Source organism: Haliaeetus leucocephalus, unplaced genomic scaffold (assembly GCF_000737465.1).
Source record: "Haliaeetus leucocephalus isolate CR32 unplaced genomic scaffold, Haliaeetus_leucocephalus-4.0 Scaffold195, whole genome shotgun sequence".
NCBI classification, from domain to species: domain Eukaryota; kingdom Metazoa; phylum Chordata; class Aves; order Accipitriformes; family Accipitridae; genus Haliaeetus; species Haliaeetus leucocephalus.
Window position 1 is genome coordinate 11,259,617 of NW_010972631.1, and position 24,207 is coordinate 11,283,823.

A 24,207-nucleotide genomic window follows, 5' to 3' on the forward strand; every position below is an offset into this window, starting at 1 on the left:
CGTGGTGTGTGGGGGGGGGGGGGGGGGCGACTTTGGCTGGCAGCCCCTGAAAAGAAAGTAGTCTGTGATTAGAAAATATATTTTAAAAAGCTCAAAACACACACACACACAAAGCAAACAAACAAAAAAAAACAACCAAAAAAACCACCTAGACTTGAGACAGAAGAGGAAGAAACAGTTTCCATGAACATCATACTTTTCATCGAGAACGCATCAAGATGCCCATAAGTCTCATAATTAAGGCTAGAACATTTACCCCCTTCTTATTGAGAAAGACAGAAACTGTCAACCTTGTGCTCCAGAGAGACACTGGAAGGGTGAACATAACACAAGAGAAAGGGAATATTAGTAAACTTTATTCTATAGCTATTTTAAGGCTTTTAGGTGCTTCTATATTGAGAGTATGAACTATTAAAGAGTTCAAACATTAACTGAACTAACAGTAAATTATTGGATCATATGGTGTGTTTCCTTTTGCCCATAATATTTTTTGCATAATATGTAGCTCTCAGTTTCTACCAAATTCATAACATAGGTAAGCAGAAGCAATTTTTCTCCAGTCAAAATCTGCACTGTATTGACCTCTGAGTTCCCTATGCCATTTTGTCATTTCCTTTAGCTCTTGATCTAGTTAAATCCATCCCACCTTTCCCATTTAATATCATCCCAGTTCAGCCTCCGCCTAAACACTAGCAGAAGGGTAACACTCATTGCTAAATAAGAAGTAAGACAATAAGGTGTAGCTGGAAGCTTTCTTGCTTTTTGGTTCCATCTTCAAGAGCAGTGCCTTTGGAGCCGTAGCTCTAGTCATCCAGCGTCAGAAACAATGGCATTAGTGTGTAGCACTTAAATAACTCAATAATTCATTTAGCTAATGTTTACAGTTCAGATCTAGTTCCTAAGAATCCATGCATTAAAAAATAACAGCAGATTGAATGGAGCTGTCCTGACTGATAACACTGTATATCGAATAGGGCTGAACAGTTCTCACTCTTGAATTAACTAAAGATTGCATTTGGTTTTGTTCACTCCAAAACTTGACTAGTTTTAAAATCAGATAGCCAGCTACAAGCAAAGTATTTGTGAGCACATGTCCATTTCCTAGTGCCATCAGCATTTTTGTTTTGTCTTCTTTATTCTCAAATGTTTAATTTGGCTTTGTTTAAAGGTTTTTCTGACCCTTCAAGTCAAGAATAGGGTAATTAGTACATTTTGCTAGTAGACTCAGCCAGAGCTTTGAATTGGACCTGCCTGCACATTCTCTGTAATATGGAAGGGCTTTGAACTGCTAAAGCTATGTTTTATAAAAGCATAATGAGAACAATGAACTTTTCAAGAGAGACATCATGGCAAAGACAAATTAAAATAAAAAGGCCTTTGTTATGTCTTTTCCTCCAGTTTTGCTATCAGTTCCCTAATTCTTTTGTCAATCCAGTTCTCTGGGCTGAAACAATTTCTACACTTTACTTCCTAGGACCATAGGAAAAATGTCTCTCTGCCCTTCACCATGGTGCTTTAACTCCCTATCTGTTTTCTTCGCTTTGTGCTCACGTTGCTCACCCTGTTGCTCACAGCTCTGCCTGGATTCCTGCAGCTTCAGTTGTACTCAGGAGTGATTTCACCCCTTCCCTCCAGCAGCTTTCTTCTAATCCATAGTGCAGTAGACAGGAAAAGTTAAAACAGACGGCATTCCTTTATGCTGCTCACTCACACGCCTTTAAAAAGAATTTAACATATTCTAACTTATACTGTCATTTTATATGTAGTAAAAAAATGACCTAACAAGTACTTAACTTTTTCATTTGGAACTCCCTCCACCAGAAATACAAACTTATTTTAAGAATTAAAGTTAACTTTCTTGCATAATGACATACCACCAGAAGTTTTTGCTCTGGGAATATTTCCAGACACGAAGTCATAGGATTGATAACACCACTATTCAGTACACTAATCTTTCTCCCTGGGCTAGTAATTAATTACCACTGGTGGAGAAAGGATGCTAGAATTCATTGCACAGTTTTCTTTATTCTGCAGAAAAAGTATAAGAAGACTGATATGTTTAAATCTCAAAATATTGGTTTCAGTACAAGATATTAACTAAAGTAATATAAAATAAGATTGATTTTCCTCGAAACAACAAATTAATTTATTATTCACTGTTATGGCTTTTGATACAATTTACCATTATCATTTACAAATGTCACCTTTAAAACCCCCAGGAGTTCTTGCAGTTTTGTGTCTGAAATTTAACATCTTAGGGTCCTGGCTTAAGGTCTGATCCTATGGCAGGACCTCATAGCATCCATCTATACCTACAAGGTAGGTGTGCTGGTTTGGGCTGGAGTAGAGTTAATTTTCTTCATAGTAGCTGGTATGGGGCTGTGGTTTGGATTTGTGCTAGAAACAGTGCTGATAACACCTCAGCGTTTTAGTTATTGCTGAGCAGTGCTTGCCCAGAGCCAAGGGCTGTTCTGCTTCTCCCCCCACCCCACCAGCGAGGAGGCTGGGGGGGCACAAGGAGTCGGGGGGGGACACAGCTGGGACAGCTGACCCCGACTCACCCCAGGGACATCCCACACCAGAGGACGTCATGCTCGGCAATAACATCTGGGGGAAGGTTGGCAGAGGGGCCACTGCACGGGGACTGGCTGGGCATCTGTCGGTTGGTGGTGAGCAACTGTTTCCATTTGCATCACTTGTATTTCTTGGGTTTCATTTCTCTTTGTTATTTTCCTTTTTATTAATATTATTATTATTACATTTCAATGTTCTTAATCCACAAGTTTTCTCACTTTTACCCTTCCAATTCTCTTCCCCCCATCCTGCTGAAGGAGGAGTGAGCAAGCGGCTGAGTGGTGCTTAGCTGCCAGCTGGGATTAAACCATGACAGTAGGTTATTGAGAAGATGGAGTCAGGCTTGCCACAGTAGTGCATGGTGGGAGAATGAGAGGCAACAGGCATAAGTTGAAACAAGAGAGGGTCAAACTGGATACTAGGAAAATCTTTTTCGCTGTGTGGGCAGTCAAGGACTGGAACAGGTTGCTCAGAGAGATTATACAGGCTCTGTCTTTGGTGGTTTAGAAGACTAGACTAAATAAAGACCTGACTAACCTGGTCTGGCCTCATAGTTTGTTTTGCTTTGAGCAGGAGGTTGGACTACAGACTTCTTAACGTCCCTGCCTTTACACCCTATGATAACAGTGGTGAAATAAACTAAGTGTGAATAACAATATTTAGAACCACTTTTAGTTTCAAATTAGGAATAACCCCAGAAGTAAAACACAAGCCAAGTCTATGTCACTAAGAGCAACCTATATTTTATATAAAGTGAGAGTGTTTTTACAGTGACGTTTTGAAATTTTTTCGTTTTCCATGGAATTTATTAGTCCAGAGAGAGAGAGAGATAAGTCTGACTCTAGACTCTGGACACTAGGACAGGATCCTCATCCTTATCTGTGAAAGGGATAAGAATCTTGAACATATTATGTATTTCATAGTTGCTATATAAGTTCCCTAACCTGTAGACAACAAAGCCATATTTGCTCACATCTTATCCCTATTCTCTCTTGCTCAGTAAATATGTAGGTAGGAATCTATACTTTTTCCTAATAGAATTCTAAAAGTAGACACACTGAACACTTGCAGACTTAGGTACTTTTAATAATAACAGACAGTGAATACACATACTGGGGCTTTTACAGTTGTATACAAATAAATTACAGCTTTTCACAGTTTGGGGGGTTTTATTGAGAAAACACAGCCCGTGCATTAAAGGGGAGTACGGTCCTGAAAGCAGGTGAAAGCTTAGGGTTCCTGTGCTGCTGGCCCTGTGGTGCCACCACACCGTTCTCAAAGCAATTCAAACTTTGTCATCCTATCAAAGATCTGCTATTTAATATTTCAATACTTTCCAGAAAGCAGCCCTCACTTGACTTGCCTTCCCACTCTAAGGAGTGGCTCAACTTCAGATTTCTCCTCCTCCATACTTTGGAATGCCTGCAGGTCCATACCTACCCAGAGGCAACATCCAAGCAATTTGGTCACTAGATGACTAATGTTTGAGTTCAGGTACGAGGCTGTACTCTGGTGCCATAGTGTACCCTTCACTCACTGTTACCTTAGTTCCAGTCTTCCATTGCTTGACTTCAATCAGTAGAAAGCAAGCAAGTAGCTCTAACATCCACAAGCAAGAAGGTAAGAGAAGAGCTTTCTAAAAATAATGAAGAAAATGTCTGTGGCAGGCAATCAATTCAAAATTGTGCGAGTACAGTGGTAATTGTTTTGTTCATAATTAAAATAGGAAGGACCATAGGACTTACAGACTGTAATAATATCATATTATTTATTTCAGGGTCTGGAAATCAATGGCTTGACACAATGTGTCTTGAAAGTAGCTGGCTGTTTATTGACATCATACCATGTGTCAACAGAACACAATACCTAATCTACTTAATTAGTGAATGAAATTCAAACACTAGAAAACATGAAAAATGTGTGCAGTTATTTTTTTGCTTTGAATAGATGATGACTATACACATTTCAAATTTACTAAGACTCATTTATTTATTTTAGGGAATTAGCAACGAAGCAGAATTCTACAAACAACATCACTAGCTCCAGGAGGGATACAAACCAGTGTGTAGAATCAATATTGCTGCAAACATTTCACTAAAATAGTGTCTGTCTTCTTTTAAAGGGAGATCCACTCTGCATATCCATGATATACAGACTATTAAACAGACAAAGTCCAAATTTATCTTACAAGAAGATAATGACAACCTGTGATTTGTGACAAAAAGTCACTATTTCAAAAGGTTTTCAAAGCTTTCAGAAAGCTTTGAGAATTCCTTTGTTCATTTTGCTGATAGACTTAAATCCTTTTAAAATTAATTTAAGTCCTAAAACTTCTTATTTGCTGAACTGTTCAAATGTAATACCGATAAAAGCAAACTTGGATCTTTTAAATTTAGGGCATTTTCAAAATGAATGGAGATTACAGATGAAAATAAAAATACTGTATAGGAAAAATGAAAAGATTATGTTAATCACTGTCCATTTTAATTTATTAGTTAATATACATGTGAATGAAATCCCTAAAGGTATAAGTAGGAATACATTATATTTGAAGTTGCTTTTCTTCCAAGATGCAGGACATCATTTCATTGGCTTTTTTCCAAACAGTAATCAGTCATCTCAAAACATGTTTTACCACCTTGGCAGTAAAACCAACAGACTAAAAAAGATTATTTTTATCAATTAGCCTTTGCAGCTTGCTGCAAAGTGAATGCTTCTGAAGATAAATCTGTGGTAAAACTATATTCTCTGATTAGCTTTAATCCATTCATTTGGCAAAGTTTCAGATATTCTTCATTGGCTGGCTGCATGTTATTCAACATCAGCTGTCTAGACTTTGGTATCTAACCTGAAATATTGTTTAGTTTGCCCTGTTTAGTTAGAAGAAAAACAGGTATCCCAGGAGCAATTCATTGCAGCTGTCCTAGATACCTTTTTTGGACGGAATGAACCCTCTTCTAGAGGTGTCCAGTTTAAACTGTTGGTTCTAACAGGGGTTAGACTGAACACTTAGTTTTTAGATGGCCAGAGTTAGGTCATATGAATGTGCATTTTATATATTACAGAGAAAAGACCTCCCAAATGGTGAGAGAAAAATACAGTCTTCTGATGCTGTAGAGTTCTCCCTTACTACTGAAGGGGTCTTCTTCTTAACCCAGCAAGTGTTTTCAATACTAAATTAATGAATTTTTTTTCACTTTCCCTGGCTTTCATTTCATTTGGTTCTGTTATCTTGCTGCCATTATATGTGTCAGTATGTATTGATAATTAAACACAGGATTCTGGAAAAAAACACTGCATATATAAAGCCAAAAAATTACAGTATAATTGAAATCTTAAGAGTCATCTGTGCAGAAAATATTTCAATAATAATACAGATAAAGTTCTAAAGAAGAGAAGGCTCTGGGGACACCTTCTAGAAGCCTGCCAGTACCTAAAGAGGGCCTACAAGAAACCTCGAGTGGGACTTTTTACAAGGGCAGATAGTGGTAGGACAAGGGGTAATGGCTTTAAACTGAAAGAGGGTCGATTTAGGTTAGATGTAAGGAAGAAGTTCTTCACCATGAGGGTGGTGAGGCACTGGAACAGGTTGTCCAGAGAGGTTGTGGCTGCCCCATCCCTGGCAGTGTTCAAGGCCAGGCTGGATGGGGCTTGGAGCAACCTGGTCTGGTGGAAGGTGTCCCTGCCCATGGCAGGGGGGCTGGAACTAGATCATCTTTAAGGTCCTTTCCAACCCAAACCATTCTATGATTCTATGATATACGCTTCTTAGTTTCTAACCCTTTTCCAGATGCCATGGTCACCCTTTCCCTGCTCCTTTTACTGCTGTTGGCAGCAGGGGTGTTATGGTGAGTGTTATTGTGAGGATCTGGAGTCCTTCACAAGGAGGAATGTAATGTTTGTGCTGATGGTTTTATCTTCCTTGCTCTAGGATCTGCTTAGGATCATGTTTATATGTTTGCTAACATGCTTATATACCTTTTTTTTTCACTGGGCTGCAGTTCCACTTGACATCTGAATTTACTATATATGGTGGGGGTTATGTGTGTTAGATACTATTTCTTTGTTCCTTTTGTTACCCTTAAGACCAGTTTTGTCCAGCTTCAGGGCTGCATTTACATCTCTTCCTCAACCCTTACCTTGCTTATTGAATTTCAAGTGGATATGTCTCCTGAAGATCTGTTTCCCAGGTCTTTAGCAGTTGCCTCAAATCTACAGTCATGTTTCTGAACATTGTTAAGTAATTAGTAGGAATTCATCTCAGCCAAAATCCTCTTTCACTGTAATGGAAGGACTTTGCCATTTAGACTTGTGATTTCTGAGGACCGTGGAAAAAAAATAAATCTATATATCTTGAACAGTCTCCTTTGTCAAAGACTTGAACAATCAATTATCTTTCGATAAGGATATTCTCCATGTCAGATTCTTTCTTCTTGATTAATTGTAAACTTGCTTCTACACTACTACAGGTTAGAAAAAGAAGATATATAATCTTTAACAATAATTAACAATTAGCTCCAAAACTATAGAGACAAATGAATCACTGGCTTCAGTCATTATCATCTGTTAAACTCATTTTGAAAATAATTTTGTTAATGGATTCATAAGAATTAGTGAGTTCTAAAAGTTCAAGCTGTTTGGGGGAATTAAATTTTGAACAACTGTGTGTCACTGAGGACTCCATCTGAAAATTTGACAGTAGTGAAAATATGTCAACACTTTTGTCAAGTTCAATATTTACAGCTGTGTCTAATATGCTAGGGCTGTGAGCTGCATTTGACTGCAGGTGTATTTTGTTGATTTGGAGTTGACATGGACAAAGATGTAAGTGACTCGGTACCTGCTTACCCAAGTTTTTTGTCTTCTCACACAATACAGTTTTGACTGCAAACAAGAGAGAAGGCCAAGCTACACATGATTTCATTTGTTATGGAGGAAACTGCTCGAGTATTCTTATGAATCCATTTGATGTTTCAGCCCATACATATCTTTTGTCATCAGTCAGCTGGCTGTGGTAACTTTGAGGAGAGAGGACAAAGTTAATCACCTGTCATGTGCTTCTAGAAAGTCTGCATATTAGCAGAGAAATACCAAAATGCCAACTTTCCAGCTACTGCTTTATTTAAGGCTCTTCTTCCTGGATTTATATAACTAACTGAACTGCTCACTATCAATATTTAAACTATTGCATCTTTAATTTATCCTAGTTTCAGAAGAATTCTTGAAAATATTACTGCTGAAAGAATGGATAATAGTAATAATAATAATAATAACGAACTAAAAACTCCTAAATAGTTTTACAGTTCTTAACAGTTCACATTTATCATGTTGTGGTCATGATTGCTGAATATTGGGGTACATAATAGAGGCATGTTAGAGCCAATTTTTAAAAGTCTTTTAGGGAACTTCCAGTTGCAGGTCAGTTTCTTTATTTGGCTCTCAATAGGTATTAGCCTAAAGATTTTGGTGTCCAAATATCTAAAATCTACTATTGATCTCACAACTTCTACTCTGTAGGAAAGAAAGCTGAGGAATTTGCTGAATCTACTTATTGTATTTACTGACGCATTTTATCAATACCAGTTCATCAGGTTTTATAGGTTTTTTTCTGACTTACACCAGATAATGTGAGGTGATACTGAGATAAGTTAGCAAATACAGTTATGACTGCCAAAAACTTGGAGGTGTGTCATTTTGCATGTTTCCATAAGTGAATTAAAAATAACCCAGCAAATCTAACCTATATCACTTTACCAAAGAAAAGTGTGTCAAGAAGGCAGTCAGAATAAATTATTATGTAGACTAAAGTAAGCCTGCTAACACAGATTTAACAATCATTTTTCAAAAATATATGATTGACTTATGTATTCCACCTTCTAAAGTTGTCATTTAGCAGCATATTTTATAGGGCCAACAATAGAATTTCTATTCTAAAGGTGCCTAGATCATTTTTGAAAAAGGGACTTCATAGGTTATCAAAGTATCTAAGTCACCTCAAAAATGAAATCTAAAATTCAATATGGAGTTACCAACACTACTTCATACAGGATATTTTAAGATGTGAAATAGTCTAGCTATACCAGAAGAGACATCTAAGTGAGATATCTCACATTCTAAGTGAGATATCTCACATCATAGCACATTTATTTTGTATGTCAAGTTATTCAGATGTTTTCAAAAATGTCACTCAGGCTCATTATGCATCCTTTAAAATCTCATCTAGTTTTATGGTGCTAGAAAGGTAAGTGCTAACAATCATAAATAACCAAACTGTACATAATGTGGCTAAAATTGTTATTTGTGTTTTGAACATTTATGAAATAGAATGTCCCACAGTGCTTTGAGCAGTTCAGAGTAATTCTGGCCCATGTATACATAATTTTATGCGTCTCGTCAAAACTTCTGTGCATTCAATGCCTTCAGAAGGGCTTTTGCTTTCTAGTCCTTTGTCAGTCTCCATTTTAAAGAAAAATAAAAAATCTAGAAGAAAATTAATTTATTTGTTTAATTTAATTTAAAAAATATTTATTTTCCACATTGTAGTCACAGGGTTATTACAGTTTTTAGTTGTTAGTCACAGGAACAAAATCTACAAGTAAATCAAGACTGGTGGAAGCAAAAATGTGTTTATTAATTTAACAGAAACAGTTGAGGAAAAAGCAAACAAATAAAAAAACAGTTTTGGTTTACAAAAGCTGCTTCGTCCTTACAAAACTTCTTTTGCTTAATAATGTAGAGTATTTTTAATGTTCCTAAAGAGGCAACTTCACCAATATATTACCAGGAATCTCAAACTGCTTTAATTTTTAAATAGCTTCCATTATCATAATATCTAAGGTTTAAGGTAATCTTTGTGAGTAAGATGGAGTGTTCAAGATCTGAGAAAACTATTTGTTCAGTTGTGCCATTCATGTTAGTTATCAGGGTTGTACTGTTCTGGTAAAATTAAACTGTCATGTAATTTAGTGAATCTCAAGCAGTAGTACAGAGGTAAATAAAAATGTAGGAAATATCTATGTTGTCCCAACTCGAAGCAGACAAGCTCTGTCTGTCATTTATTCTACTGACCTCAGATACTCAATGAATACAGAGGTGATGATGATGATGGCAAATACAGATTTTCTTTTCTATGTTTTACTAAGAAGAAGGTCTAGCCAAATTTGCCACAGTCTTTCATTACATTTATTTAATCCATGAAGTTACTGCTTTTCAAGATAGTTGATAGTGAATTTTAAAAAAAATAATTAAACATGACTGTTGGAGCCAAAGTCACACTTTAAGTTATGGGAAAATCATTACTCAGTCATTTAATAGTCTTGAAAACATATACCAGTGTGATTCTGCATGCTGTTGAAGGTGTGGTCTTTCTACATCTTTTATATAAATTTCAAATGTTGCTACTAAATTTTTCTGCTACAGATATCAAAGATTTGAACCATACCTTTATAACATTTATCTGACCTCATAACAGAACACAAATCATGTTCAAATGGTTAGATTCTCATATTAAACTAGAAGAGATCTATTTCTAGGGTTCATGCTTTATAATACATCTTCTGCTTATTTTACCTGTGATGCAAGCAGTCTGGCTATTTGAACAGAGTAGGTAGAGCTGCAATTATTCGGAGGCAAGCTTATATTGTGCTTGCTTTTTTTTTTTTTTTTACCTTCCCCTGCAATAAAGTCTCCATCATCACTTTTTCTTGTTGTGATTATTAAATGGATGAGTTTAAAAACAGTTTCCCCTCTTTTTCCTACTTGCTACGTTTACACAAGCCTTTAAAATGTGTATTTCTCCATTTTGGGATTCTATTGTTTTATGTACATTGGCTTTCCCACTAAATGGTAGTTTCATCTTTCTCTTTCATTATATCACATTTCTCACTTTGTGTACTGTTTGGAGATAAAAGTTCTAAATATCAATGTAGTCTTTTTAGTAACAAAATGTTAAAATAAATAGAATCTTTTTCTTATTGTTACAATGATTATATCAAAATATGTACAAGCTTTGCTCTTTTTTTTAACTGCTATTCTATTTATTGTGCTGATGTACTTTGAGACCTTTCAGTTAAGATAGTGGTTAACTTCCCTGTAATCCTGCATTGGCTGGCAAGTGGGCAAATATGTACAGAAGAAATATGGAAAAGATACATTTTTTTACTTGTAATAGTGTCTAAATATACCCACATGAAGACAAATTATCTTCTTTGATAAATATATAACAGAAAATTAAAATATATTAAGATCTGGACCATTGTCTTACCAAGTTTTTAGTGTATCAGTTGTGAAAGAAATTGAGAATCTATTTAGTTTCACAGTTAATAATTTTGATATATTTTAGAAACCAAAAGCCTTTAAAATACCCTGAATTACAGATTAGACTGCTTTGACATCTAAAGTATTCTGTTTAGTTCATGCAGGTGCCTATCCTGCTTACGCTGGAGAATATTAGAGAGTACAGCTGCCCCTCTAGGAAATCTCTACCTCCCACCCTTCCTCCCTCCCTTCCTCCCTTAGGTGAGTGAAATATCAGGAAACTATTACAAGCTTAAATTCTTCTCTGGAGAACAAAGAGTTAAGAACATTTTACCTTCATTATGCATAATGATCAAGCTGTCTCAGTCTCAGAAAAACTTTTATTCAAAGTTTCAGCTAAAAATTGCTGTTCAAAGATCCAAGAGAAAAGGCCTAAGTTCCAAACATACCTATGGGATGTGGAACAACCTCATTTTAGTGTTTACTTTGATATGAAATAGATATCTAAGCTAAAGAGCTTCTAAAGGTTTGACCTTTGGAAAAGAGGCTAGTTGAGAGAACAACAGAACAAGTCAGACCCTAAGGAGAAGCAGAAGCCTGAAGGTCTCCACCACCAAAAAAAAAGGCAGTAGGATTCCAACAGGCAGCTAATCATTGCCGCTAGGAGGTATTGAGGCTACCACTCGTTACTCCACTCAACAGAAGAGAAGGGAATATGGTTTGCCTGCTTCACAAAGAACAGAAAGGTTCAGGAACTTTCAGTTTCCAATGGGATTTTTATAGACATCCATAGAAATCTTAAGCAACACCTTGCCCATTGAGAATTTAATAGACTTACAGTGTTCCTTGAGGCGTATTCCCTTTCCCATATTATTAAGCTCTTCAGGAGGGATGTTGCTTTTCAATTCTAGCTGGCCATAAACACACAGGCAATAAAGCAGAAAAGGCTGGATCCCATTTGTTCTAAATAGAAGTTTATTTTCTTCTTTAAGGATTTTGCACTATCCTTTTTTAATACATGCTTTTATTTTCTGCAACAGCTCTTGACAGTCAGGAAATACACATCCCTGTATTAGTGATATTAACAGCTAAAGATAGATCCCTTCTTGGTCATTTTTACCCCTTTCTCTCTTCTGTGAAATTTTTTTCTGTTCAATTTATTCCTGCTGCTTTAGTCACAACAAGTTTTTACAGCTGAAATGGTTCTATCTGTTTCCACGAGAAACTTCTCAAATATCGCTAAATAACTTTTTTCTGCTCAATGGTTCTACCTTGATTCCCATCCATACTAGATCAGTCGACCGTTGTTTCTACATTGCAAACCCAGGGAGAACTTGAACCGTTTGGATTCTCTTTTCTTCCTCCTCTACTCCAGCTGCATCCCTGGGTTTCGCCCGGCTCGCTATGGCGTGCCCTTGCACATTCTGCCTACCTTCACTTGGGAGACAGTCTGGTATTAAATTTCCTTGAATCGTCTCTGTCATTTACTCAGAATGATATGAAGTATTTCATTTTAGTCTCGCTAGTGATGTATATAAACCAGCACTTTCAAATCTCTCACCAATGAGTATGATGTTTTATTTCTTGGGAGCAATGAGAAAGTATTTGGTTCACCACTAAAAGTGAGCAAACAAAGCCTAGTTTTGCCGTCCAATAGATTTCCTTCTGGTTTGGTTCACAAAGCATTTGCCACTTTGTCGGTGTCTGGCATCCATTTAGATACAGTTTTCTACTTAATATTTTTGTGCAGGTTTATTTTCATAATTGTAGTTTCACAGTTTGAAATCAAACAGACTTTTTTATTTTAATGAAGAAAATTCCAGTCCCACTCAGTATATTGACTTGATCTGTTATCATTCAGGGGTTTAATACAAAGTGTATCTCCCATTCATACTTTTAGAAACCATACTGAATAACGTCAGGCAAAATGCTAGTCCATGACTGCCAGGAGAGACCTCCTCATCTCTGGGAGGTGGGACACTTCAGAATTCAGAATATGGCGCCTCTCACAGAGGTATGTGAGCCATCAGGAACATACCTTGCGGTCGAGCATATTAAAGGTCTTGTCACTTGAGGGGCAGCTGAGGAACTGAATTAATGTTATCTGGAGAAACTGTTGTCTTACAAAAGGAGCGATTAATCATTGCATTTTTAAAAACACCTTCCCAAAAGATGGATAAGTGATCATATCATTTTGCTGTAGTAAAAACCATGGAGTATTAGTGAATTCACTGTTAATGGACACACTTAGATTTTCCTCTGTACCTGGTGTGTGGTAAATGCCAGCAGCTGGCTGCAAGGAGAAAGGCACTTTTAAACCTAGACTGTCTGTGAGTGGGCAGCATTGGTGTTCTTGATAAAAGTCATAGCTGTCAGTTTGAACATTACGGCTATTCTTTCTGCCGCCCCTAGCAGCGATTTGAACGCCCCTTTCTGCAGCAAACGGAGTCACTAGGAAGTGATTTTAGGCTAGGAATAGTATATTGATCTGTTCTAACTAGGGTGCTGCCCTGCTCTCGCCCCAGGGAAGTGACAGCCCATGCGCACTGCCTCAGCAGTGGCCAGGGTGACATTGGCTCAGAATCAGCCCAGTTCTACTTGCTTCGGCTATTTTAGAATTTCTGAACACTGTGGTTAGTCAAGATAAGAAGTAAAACTAAAAGTTTACAAGGACTCTTGATGAGTTTTTCCAGCAGTACTGTAATTTACTCTCTAATAGGCTTTCCTCTGATGGAAGCTAATGTTCTTCTCATTCATTTACTTCCAAAATGTCTATTTTCAAGTCTGCTGATTGGAGCTTTTGTATAAAGCACATCAGTGAGCTTTGATACTGCCTATTTGCTCTAAAATTAAGATTGTAGCCCTTATAATCTTTCATGGAGATTTGCACTCACTATCTTCTAAGACCTAGATTTACAGTGCCTTAAGTAGATTTCATTTTGATTCAAACTTTATTGAAACTTCATAGGCAGAAAAAAAGGTGTCATTCATTGGTTTTGATTAGAAATTGATATGAAGATGCAAATACTGTATTCGTATTTCAAAGATTAGCGCTTTTTAGTGCACCAATAGAAATATTGGTATATTCCAGGGTCTAGATATATAAGACAAAAGCTTGTGATTCAGTGATGCTTTTAAACAGAAAAAAAAAAAAATTCTTTCTACAAAGTGAACTTTTAAATATACATTTCGGTTTTACATTTAAAAGGAAGGGCAGCTGATGAAACTCGGGAAAGTAAAAACAAGGACTGAACTGGATTGGACTAATTATAATAAATTATTAACTGAGCTGTGCAGGTAGGGATTAGTTTAATTGCAGAAATACTTTCAATTAATCAACTGAAACCTGATGGTCCTCAGATTAAAAGAGCCTTGTTTTGGAATTAGTTTTAAAGTGAATGAGAGTGCTAAACATTAATAATAACATGACATAAGAAGGGCATGACATGCGGGTTTCTATAATTTCAGTTGTGAAACTGAACTTATTAAAATATTAGCAATGTTCTTAACAACTGAATTATATCATACTTGTCTTCATTCCCAGGCTTTATTCTGTTTACTGCCTACTGTGTATCTTGGTCCTTGATTGTAGCTCCTAGCAACTACTTGTTTCATTTAAACTGAAAATAAATCTCTCTCCCACTAAATAGTTCTTTTTTTATGCTAACCCTGAAATATTATTGCTTCATTCTAACTAAAGTACAAATAAGTGAATGTATATGTGTGTAACATATGCTGTTTCTGGAAATAGTCTACTGTGCCTTATGCATAACTGCTCTAGAAAATAATGGTTTTTCATTAGAGGAATAACAAAACAAAAGTACTGAAATCATATTAAAGCGTAGTGTGCTAGTATGATCTTTCACATATTTTACTCCTTAGAAAGAGAAATGCTTGTATAAATATGAAGCCCAGAAAGACTTCTACTAAAAATAAAAATTATTTCTTTTAATCAGTAGCCCCAGATATTTATGTGAATGGCACTATGTGGTATCTTAATGAACTGACCGATGCTTATCAATATTGTCAGGAACGTCCTTTGACTTTTAATGGTTAATCATTGTAACATGGTAGTGAAACTAATGAAGACTAGCAGGGATACCATTAAATCAAACAAGGAAGGGCTGGGGGGGGGGTGTCATTTGGTTTTTGTGAAGGGTTTTATTCTTTTTACATGTAAAAGCAATAGAAAATGCTGGAAATAAGGTTCCTTAAACTAAAATTCATTAGCTTTCATGTTGGTGTATAGGAGTCTTTACCCACTCTTTCCTGCTTTTTAATATTCCACAATTTTTATTTTATTGAAGTAAACCAAACAAGAATTCACTGTATTGAAAGACAATGGTGAGCCGATCCTCCTGATGATGTCTTTAATTTCTTGAATTTTCCTCTTCAATTAGGGTATTCCATCAAGCTGATAACTAGTTTTTTTCATACTAAAGTTTCCTGAATCAGCCATCTCCCATTAGAACATGGTTTCTGTATTTATTTTCCTGAGAATTTGAACAATACGTCATAGCTTTGAGTGGCTAATCATTCATCACTGAACACTAAAGGGACTTCAGTATTTGCAGCAAATGTCTCTTTTTGGGGTCTGACTCAGGGAAGAATTACTTCTGTTGAAATTGTTGGCAACAGAAAAACACAGCACCTATGTCAAATACTATGCCTATACTATGTTGTTATTGACATCAAAGTGAAATACAAGGTTATGTATATCAAATCTATGCAGTTAAAAGAATTTGCCTTGCACTTTTTTTAATTTAAGTCTCAGATCTCCAGAATGTTTACAAACATTTTCAATGTGCATATGCAATTTGGACCAATGTGTTGTTCCCAGCTATATTGTTCATTGCTTAAATACTGCCTCCTTCAGGGGTTTGCATTTGACTTCAGATTATACAGATCTATTTTTATCCTGTTCCCTCTTTACCTTGCTTCTAACAACAGCATTCAAGAGGTCAGTAAATGTTAGCACGGCTATGAAGTTATGTATTTATCTAAACATACCTGAACAAGAGGCATGGGTGATGACAAAAACATTTACATTTTAAAGTGCGAATTTGAATTAATTCCTAATTTTACACAACTATTAAGAGACTTGGTATACCTTTTGAGTCAAAGTAGATAAATAGATTTGCAAGTTGAGAGGACCAGTTGTTCATCTGTTCTGACCAAAGGTTGTTATATTGCTTACCTATATATTAAGTCTTCTCTCTTTTATATGGTTAAAGTAGTATCTTTCAAAAAGCATTGATGTGAAGACATCAGCAATGGTAGAATCCAGTTCTTTCATGGTAGTCTGGTACAGAGACCTCATTGGTAAAAATGCGAGGTGTTTCTAACTTTATTTGGTTTGGCTTCTCTCTTCGGTCATTTGCTTTTGTTACACTTTTCTCCACTGAATTAACGATCTCTTTCATGCTTGATATTTTCCCCATCCAAGGGCTGTAATCAAGTCACCTTTCAATCTTCTTTAGAAAATAGATTGAGTGTGACATCAGGTTTGGGAATGATAGAATAAAAAGCTTAAAAACACCAGTTCTTCAGAATTCCTTTTATTGACTTCGTTTGTCAAACTCACCAGGCATGGATGTTCAGGTGAAAGAGCACTGCTCTTGCTTTTCACATAAGATGCTGAACACAAGAAATTATAAAGTAGAGGAATGTCAAAGACATAAGTAGCATCAATGATTAAGGAAATACTCCTGCTCAAGACTGAATTCTTCCTAAAAGACATTAGGAACTTAGTAGACTTTTTTACTGAATTCACTCTAGATAGACCTATGAAACACATGACTTGTGTTTCAGACCATGAGTGCAGTTGCTGCCTCAGTATCTTCATTTAAATTGATCCCCTTCAACCTGGTTAGGTAATGGCTCCCAATTCACACTAAATGCACTTTTTTTTTCCAAATTAACAAAAAGAAAAATACATTTTTTTGCCTTTTTCAAGGAGATGCCAAGGAGAAAAGAAGTTAAATACCTTTTTTGCCATCCTTGAATCATGCATTTTTTCCTTGATATGTCTCTCACACTGTACTATCTCCTCTCAGACTTTTCTGTATTCCTCTTCTAGCTACTTTTAGTCTTCCTTAAGAAGAAAGTTGCACTATCTCTTTTTCTAGTAGAACAATGGCCTTTCCTAATTTTGCTAAATATCAGCATAACATTGCCAAAAATGCACCTCTTTCATCTGGTTTCCCCAATTGGCCTTCATTGTTCTGTGTTTATTTAGTCTTTCCCTGTTCTAATAATCCATCCATTTAACATTAACATATGTTAAACATGCCATTGTTTAACAAAAGGCTAAGAAATTCATGGTAATGGTGGCAGAAAAAATGGGAAGGATTGAATGGATTCAGGGGTAGAAGCAATGGCAGGAACAACTCATTAATCCATTTGGCTCGTGGAACTACACTTCCTGGCTTTCCTTTGGGTAGAGCAGTTGGGGTCACTGTTTTGCTGATTTGCCTTCTCCCTTTCAGTAATGCGGGCAGGACAGGAGCACCCATTCTTGTCAAATGTGCCCAATAAAAGGAAAAAAAAAAAAGATAAGCACCAATATATAACCTCATCTATGAGTACTGCCAGGGTGCAATATTGTACTGAAGTATAACAGGACAGCTAAATACTAAATTGAATAATAAGAAACAATTGACCAATCCACTTCAGTTCATGTTGCAAATGTTCTCTTATATATGCACTAATACCAGTCAACGGCCATTTTATGAGGAATGGCCTTCTTAGCTTTTCCTATTAGCAAGCCCTAACATCTGCAAGTTGCAATATATTTTTACTGTAATTTGGTTACTATGGTGATGAGGGATAGCAACAAATTCACCAAAGATGCTTTGAATGTCCTCTGATGCTGAAGAGAAGTGAAAAATATGTCCTAAAAGATAGATCCAATTCATTTTGCCTTATGGGAACAACTATTTCCAATGAACTGAGTGACAAAAAAGAAATTGTGTTTTGACCCTTTTTCTGCTAATGGGAATGTCTTGTATAGTGTTTGTTGCATCAGCTGTTCTGGTATATAATAGAGACAGAATGTGAAATTTGGATCTCCTGGTAAATGTTGTTCCACATATTTACAGTTGCACTATATAGCTAGTCTGTTGGTAAGGAAATTATTAGAGGCTCACATACTTATCTATTAATTGGTTTAGAATGAATTAGCTATGTTTACTTTGCAGTTTACACTTCTGAGTTAAAAGTATTCTGTTTACCATTTCAAAAGTCTACATCTTTTGTAAAGTATAATTTATTTTTTTATGAATGTCTATTTTTAATTCAGTTGATTCAAGTGACTAACAAAATGTGGAATCAATACATACTACAACTTCAGAATAGTTTTATTATGAAGTTAGAGTTGTTGCTACATCAAATTATTGAAAAATGTGTCTGATGTAATCTCTAAGTATGTGTTAGGAAGGTGGTTTAAATCAGAGTACCAAAGTACAAGATATGTAAAAAGCATACTTGCTACATAAATTTCCAGAAGTAAATGGAAGTAAATTCTTAGCTGCTATAATTCTGCTGTATCTTTGATGTTGCACAATTTAAAAGAGTTAATTGTCCAAAATACTTAGGCAGTTCATAACTGTTGAGGCACGCAGGCAGATTTCTAAACCCCTGCCTGGGGTTACAATAACTGAAGAGAACATGGCAAACTACTGGACATAACATGAGAAGTTGCTGAGCTTAACAAATAACTGAGTGAGTGGCTGACAAAAGTTACAGATAACACCATAAGCGATGAATGGATTTCACAGACGGTTAAGGGAGAATTTTTTGAGACAGGAAAACTTCACAGATAATTAAAGGGGTAGAATTGGGGACATTTTGTGGATCATTTTCTTGCAAGGCCAACAGAGCCCGGGTAACCATATCAGTAATCCCACATAAAGTCAAGATTATCTAGGTAACCATATCAGAAATACTGAATTTGTGTATGGAGGTGACAAAACGGGGGCCAATGGGGCCAAACACTTAGGTAAGGGTTGTTTATCCAGGGGAAGAAAAAGGTGGAGAAGGGTAGGGTTCAAGGTGGACAGGAGAAGTACAAATATGGGAAAATGCAGAGAAAAGGTGATAAAAGGGCTGGCTGAGTGTAAACGGGCTGATGCTCATTGTGCTTCTCTGGCTGAGCCTGCATCTGATCACTGCAGTCTCTTTTCTTTCCTACTTCTGTGTTACCACCCTTCCTCGTGGGCAGGGGTGGGCTTTTAAGCTGGACCAGCCAGCAAGTAGAATGATAGCCAGATCTGGACTGACTCAAGGCCTGAGCCTGCAAGTTGGCAAAAGGTTCAGGGTCTGGTTATGGACATCAAACAGACTTAAAACCTATGCTGATATCTGAGGAATCCATTAATGTGGGTTTATTTGTGCATTTAGAAAATGAGCGAGTGTGTATGTTCACTGGTGAACTTCAATACTGACTACCCAGAGAGGAGGAAAAAGTTTGAGCCATCATTGCTGTTCCTGCTCATTTGAGTGCTGTTAGCGTTTATGTGCGGGGAAAGATACTGCTCTTCACGTTGATCCGTGTGGGCACTGTGTCTGTATTGTGTGTGTGAGTGACTGTGTGTGCACCGACTGAGAGTACATTCAGCTTCGCTACCGGCTGGATCTATAAATAGGAATGGAACAACCTCCTCAGTCTGAAATTCCACTGGATTCAGCTTCCCTTAATAATAACCGCTGCAAGAGAGATGTGCAGTGACCGTTCAGTGTCTTCTGGGACTATGGTTCCAGTTCTCCTCCTCCTTTTGTTACAGATAAGTTTAGTCACTCCCACATATTTCTACCATGTTTATTCACCAAAACAAACAAAATACACAGGAATATTTTAAGTTCTTTGCTTTTAAATGGTGACAAGGTAATATTTACAGACAGCACATCAAGAAGCCTCATTCACTCAAACACTCCCTAATTTTTTATGTTTATTTCTTTTAGGTCCATTTTGTGAGGAACCTGGTGATCCTTGTGCATCTCAGCCATGCCTGAATGGGGGCATATGTCAATATAGTCAGTCTGGATATGTTTGTGATTGTCCTGCTGGTTTTCTCGGTCACAATTGTGAAATTGATATCAATGAATGTTCTTCAAAGCCATGTCAGAACAGAGGTACATGTATCAATTTGCCAAATGTGAGTATAAACTTCAGAGAACCCTATTTGAACATAGAATCACAGAATCACAGAACAGTTTGGGTTGGAAGGGACCTGAAAGACCATCTAGTTCCAGTCTCCCTGCCATGGGCAGGGACACCTTCCACCAGACCAGGTTGCTCCAAGCCCCATCCAGCCTGGCCTTGAACACTGCCAGGGATGGGCCAGCCACAACTTCTCTGGCAAATCTGTTCCAGTGTCTCACCACACTTATAGTAAAGAATGTCTTCCTTTAATCTAAATCTACCCTCTTTTATTTTAAAACCATTATTCCTTGCACTATCACTACAGGCCCTGATAAAAAAGCCTCTCTCCAGCTTTTTTATAAGCCCCCTTTAAGTGTTGAAAGGCCTTAATAATATTTTAAGAGTCTTCTTTTCTCCAGGCTGAACAACCCCAATTCCCCCAGCCTTTCTCTATAGCCTTTTTTGTGGCCCTCCTCTGGGCTCGCTCCAATAGGTCCATGTCTTGTGCTGGGATCTCCAGAGCTGAACGCAGTACTTCAGGTGGGGTCTCATGAGAGCAGAGTAGAGGGGCAGAATCACCTCCCTTGACCCGCTGGCCTCGCTTCTTTTTATGCAGCCCAGGATACAATTGGCTTTCTGGGTTGCAAGGGCATGTTGCTAGCTCATATCCAATTTTTCATCCACCAATATCACCAAGTCCTTCTCCACAGGGCTGTTCTTAATGCATTCATCATCCAGTCTGTACTGGTACTGGTGATTACGCTGAGCCAGGTGCAGGACCTCACACTTGGCCTTGTCGAACTCATGAGGTTCACACGGGCCCACTGCTCAAACCTGTCAAGGTCCCTCTGGATGGCATCCCTTCCCTCCAGAGAATCAACTGCACCACTCAGCTTGGAGTCATCCACAAACTTGCTGAGGGTGCACTCAATCCCACTGTCTATGTCATTAATAAAGATAATGAACAGTACTGGTCCCAGTACGGGCCCATGAGGGATACCACTTGTTGTTTGGACACTGAGCTGTTGATCGCAACTCTTTGGAAATGGCCATTCAGTCAATTCCTTACCCTTTGTATAGTCCATCCATCAAACCCGTATCCCTCCAAGTTTGCAACAAGGACGTTGCATGGGACAATCTCAAAGCCTTACAGAATCAAGGTAGATGGCATCAGTTGCTCTTCCCTTATCCATCAGTGCAGTCACTCCATCGTAGAAAGCCACCAGATTAGTCAGGCATGATTTGCCCTTTATGAAACCATGTTGGCTGTTTCTAATCACCTCCCTGTTATCCATGTGCTTTGACATAGCTTCCAGGAGGATCTCTTCCATGAAAGTGCCAAAAATTTTAATTCTAATGTAAATTTTTAGATTAGCTTTGTATGCTTCTTGAAGAAACACAGCATTGTCTGAATGTGTAGTGTTTCTAATATTTCTACACTTAAAAAGCCCAAATTCCACATTTTCAGTTCAGTTGCTTGGTGGTCACTTAAGGAACTATTAGTGTTGTTTCATTTTTTTCTCTCTCTAATAAAATCTTCTGATGTAAAACATGATACATAAGTCATCTTTATTAACTAGTGGTTGTTTCCTATTCTTGATTTCGCTGTGGTATCTGTTTTTAATTCCTTTTTTTTCCCTTTCTTTTTTCTTTTTGTAAAATAGAATAAACTCATGCAGACTTACAGAGGTTTGATAATAGAGTCATATCTGGTCTTATTTCAAAGTGCATTGTTGATGTTCTTTCAGTAGCATGACTATTGCAAATAGCAGTGATTACACAGAACCAAAATAATGAAAGATTTCAAAAGCTCAGTTATCACATACTAGTAAGACATACTCACTCACAGAGAGAGAAAAAAAAGACATCTAAATTGATGAACACATTGATAGATTTCTAAATTATGCAATCTGTCTAAATATTTTGTCTAGTAAATATACTAGCACATACTATTTTGTACAATCATTTCTATAGACAGATGCAGTAGTTTGTTTCACACATATAGAAATCTCTCCATAGATGTTAAAAAAAGTTCCCTGATCATGCCTTTAAGACCGATTCTAAAGAAACACCTGAACACTTCCAATTTCACTGGGGGAACAAACCTCTCTATATTTTTCCTTCACTTTCTGACATCAAAAGGCCTATAAAGAACATTACTTTATGTAGAAAAATGAGGGTGAGAGTGTCAGCTCTAAGAAATATTCTGGTTTGTAAAATAACTTACAGTTCCTACTGTGTAAGTTATGGACTGCAGTAACTGACAGATGTCTTTCACCATCACAGAGAAGCATAGTCTCTGTGCTTCATATTGAAGGGGAAAATGGATACACACCATTTTCTTTCCTACTCTAGTTAGTGAATACTGTTTGCTATCTGATGTACCTTGTGCACCGTTACTGTTTGATAGATGCAAACGTTACATTGGAACAAATTCAGAAACGAGGAAAAACCTTAAATGAATTATAAAGCTCCTTCTCCATTCAGTTATGAAATCACAAAGCCAGCCAAATTTAGAGCTGGTGTGTTTCCAGCTAGCAAACCTGACTCTGGTATAATCTGTGCTGGAAGGCCTATTCCACTTGTCCTAAATTATGTTTGTAACCTATTTGGGGCTAGGACTGCTTTTTGTTCTGTCTTTGTAGACTGTTTAATGTGATGAAACCCTGTCCTATTTAGGGTCTCTATAGTAATGGAAGTAAACACTAATTTCTGTATTGCCTTGGGTACAACAAATAATTATTTCTAATTTCCTTCTCTTCTATAGGATGTGGCATGTATCTGTCTGCCAATATTCACTGGCAAGTTCTGTGAGAGAATACTGAATCCCTGTGAATTATTGCCTTGCTTAAATAATGCAACTTGTGTAGCTCAACAGCAGAACTATAACTGCCGGTAAGATTAGAAATTAATTTATTTCAGTACTTTGTTGGATCACTTGATGATATCCCACTGATTGCAGAAAGAAAAGACATCATCAGTCACACAGAAAACAGAAAACTACAAACTTTTCTTTTAACAATTTTTAATTTATTTTTGGTGCTCTACTGAGTTAGTCTTCTTGAAAACTCCTGAAGTACTACAAAAAGATTTAAAACATTTAAGGAATTATAAATTGTTTCGTCATTAATTTTGTAAGATAAAATATATAAATTCTGACACATTGATGAAAGTGAGATAATTATACTACATGTACCACTCCCATTCAGGGTGTATGATGTTTATGTTGTTTCTGAAAGGATAAGACAACTCATTTGATTTCTAATTCACAGACATGCATTAGTAGGTCTTAGATTTATCCTTAAAGCAGCATGGTAAAAAGTGCTTTATTCAGAAAGACCATGCTAAAAAATTATCCATTTGAAAATAACAGAAGTGACCCAGTATATAATTTCATTCCATTTAAATAGCTTTTTAGATAGTTTCTTACACCGCTAAGGAGCACAATTTGTCCGCTTCCCATTTGCTTGGCTTTTATCTGGCTGCCTGAAGTAAGTTCTGCTAAGCATTACTGAAGTGCAGTAAACAACTTTCAAATTTTAGGATATTCATAAAAGCAGAAAATTGAAAGCTGTGATACACAAAAGCCTGAAAACACATTATGAATGAACTTAGAAATTGCAAATACATAACAGAAGTATGGAACATAAAGTTACAGTCCATCAGAAAAGATTCAGTTGAGAAGTCTGGAAATTAAAATATAAGTAGAACTATGTTTACAGTTTTCCTAAAGAAGAAAAAAAGACAATTTTTTTTATACTTATACCTAAATACATATATACATACATACACACACATACAAACACATACACAGAGTTAGATCTTCCCATATAGATATGTATAACACAGAACAACAGTGTTATCATTTATTTTCCAATAGTTTAAACCAAGATATAAGCTACTAATAATTTACTATTATATAGCCAGTCTTTTACACAGTATGTTGGTACATAAGTTAGTATGAAATGATGCCTGAAGTTTACATTTTAAAAAATGCATAGCATGAACAATTAATACAAGATGTAGATTGCCTTTCTTTTTAAAAAAAAAATAAAAAAAAAAAATCCTGGCCCTGTGTACAACGTAGATTGAATAGTTTATAATTTCACAAAGCACTGGTAGAAATAGTCTGTACCATGAACCTCATTGTACCATGGAAAATGGTTAATAAAAATAGCTATGGAAAGGCATGGTGATTTAACAGTCTTTCCACTGATACACTATGTGAGAATAAG

General features: G+C 36.6%; 1 protein-coding gene across 1 annotated transcript in view; it reads left to right on the forward strand.

Annotated features, from left to right (window-relative positions):
* EYS (eyes shut homolog (Drosophila)) overlaps positions 1-24,207 on the forward strand; it is a 67,682-nt gene that overhangs the window by 38,739 nt on the left and 4,736 nt on the right. The window contains exons 3-4 of the mRNA XM_010565832.1: positions 19,792-19,985; positions 22,740-22,867. Coding sequence (XP_010564134.1) covers positions 19,792-19,985; positions 22,740-22,867 — 322 coding nt within the window. The remainder of the gene's footprint in view (positions 1-19,791; positions 19,986-22,739; positions 22,868-24,207) is intronic.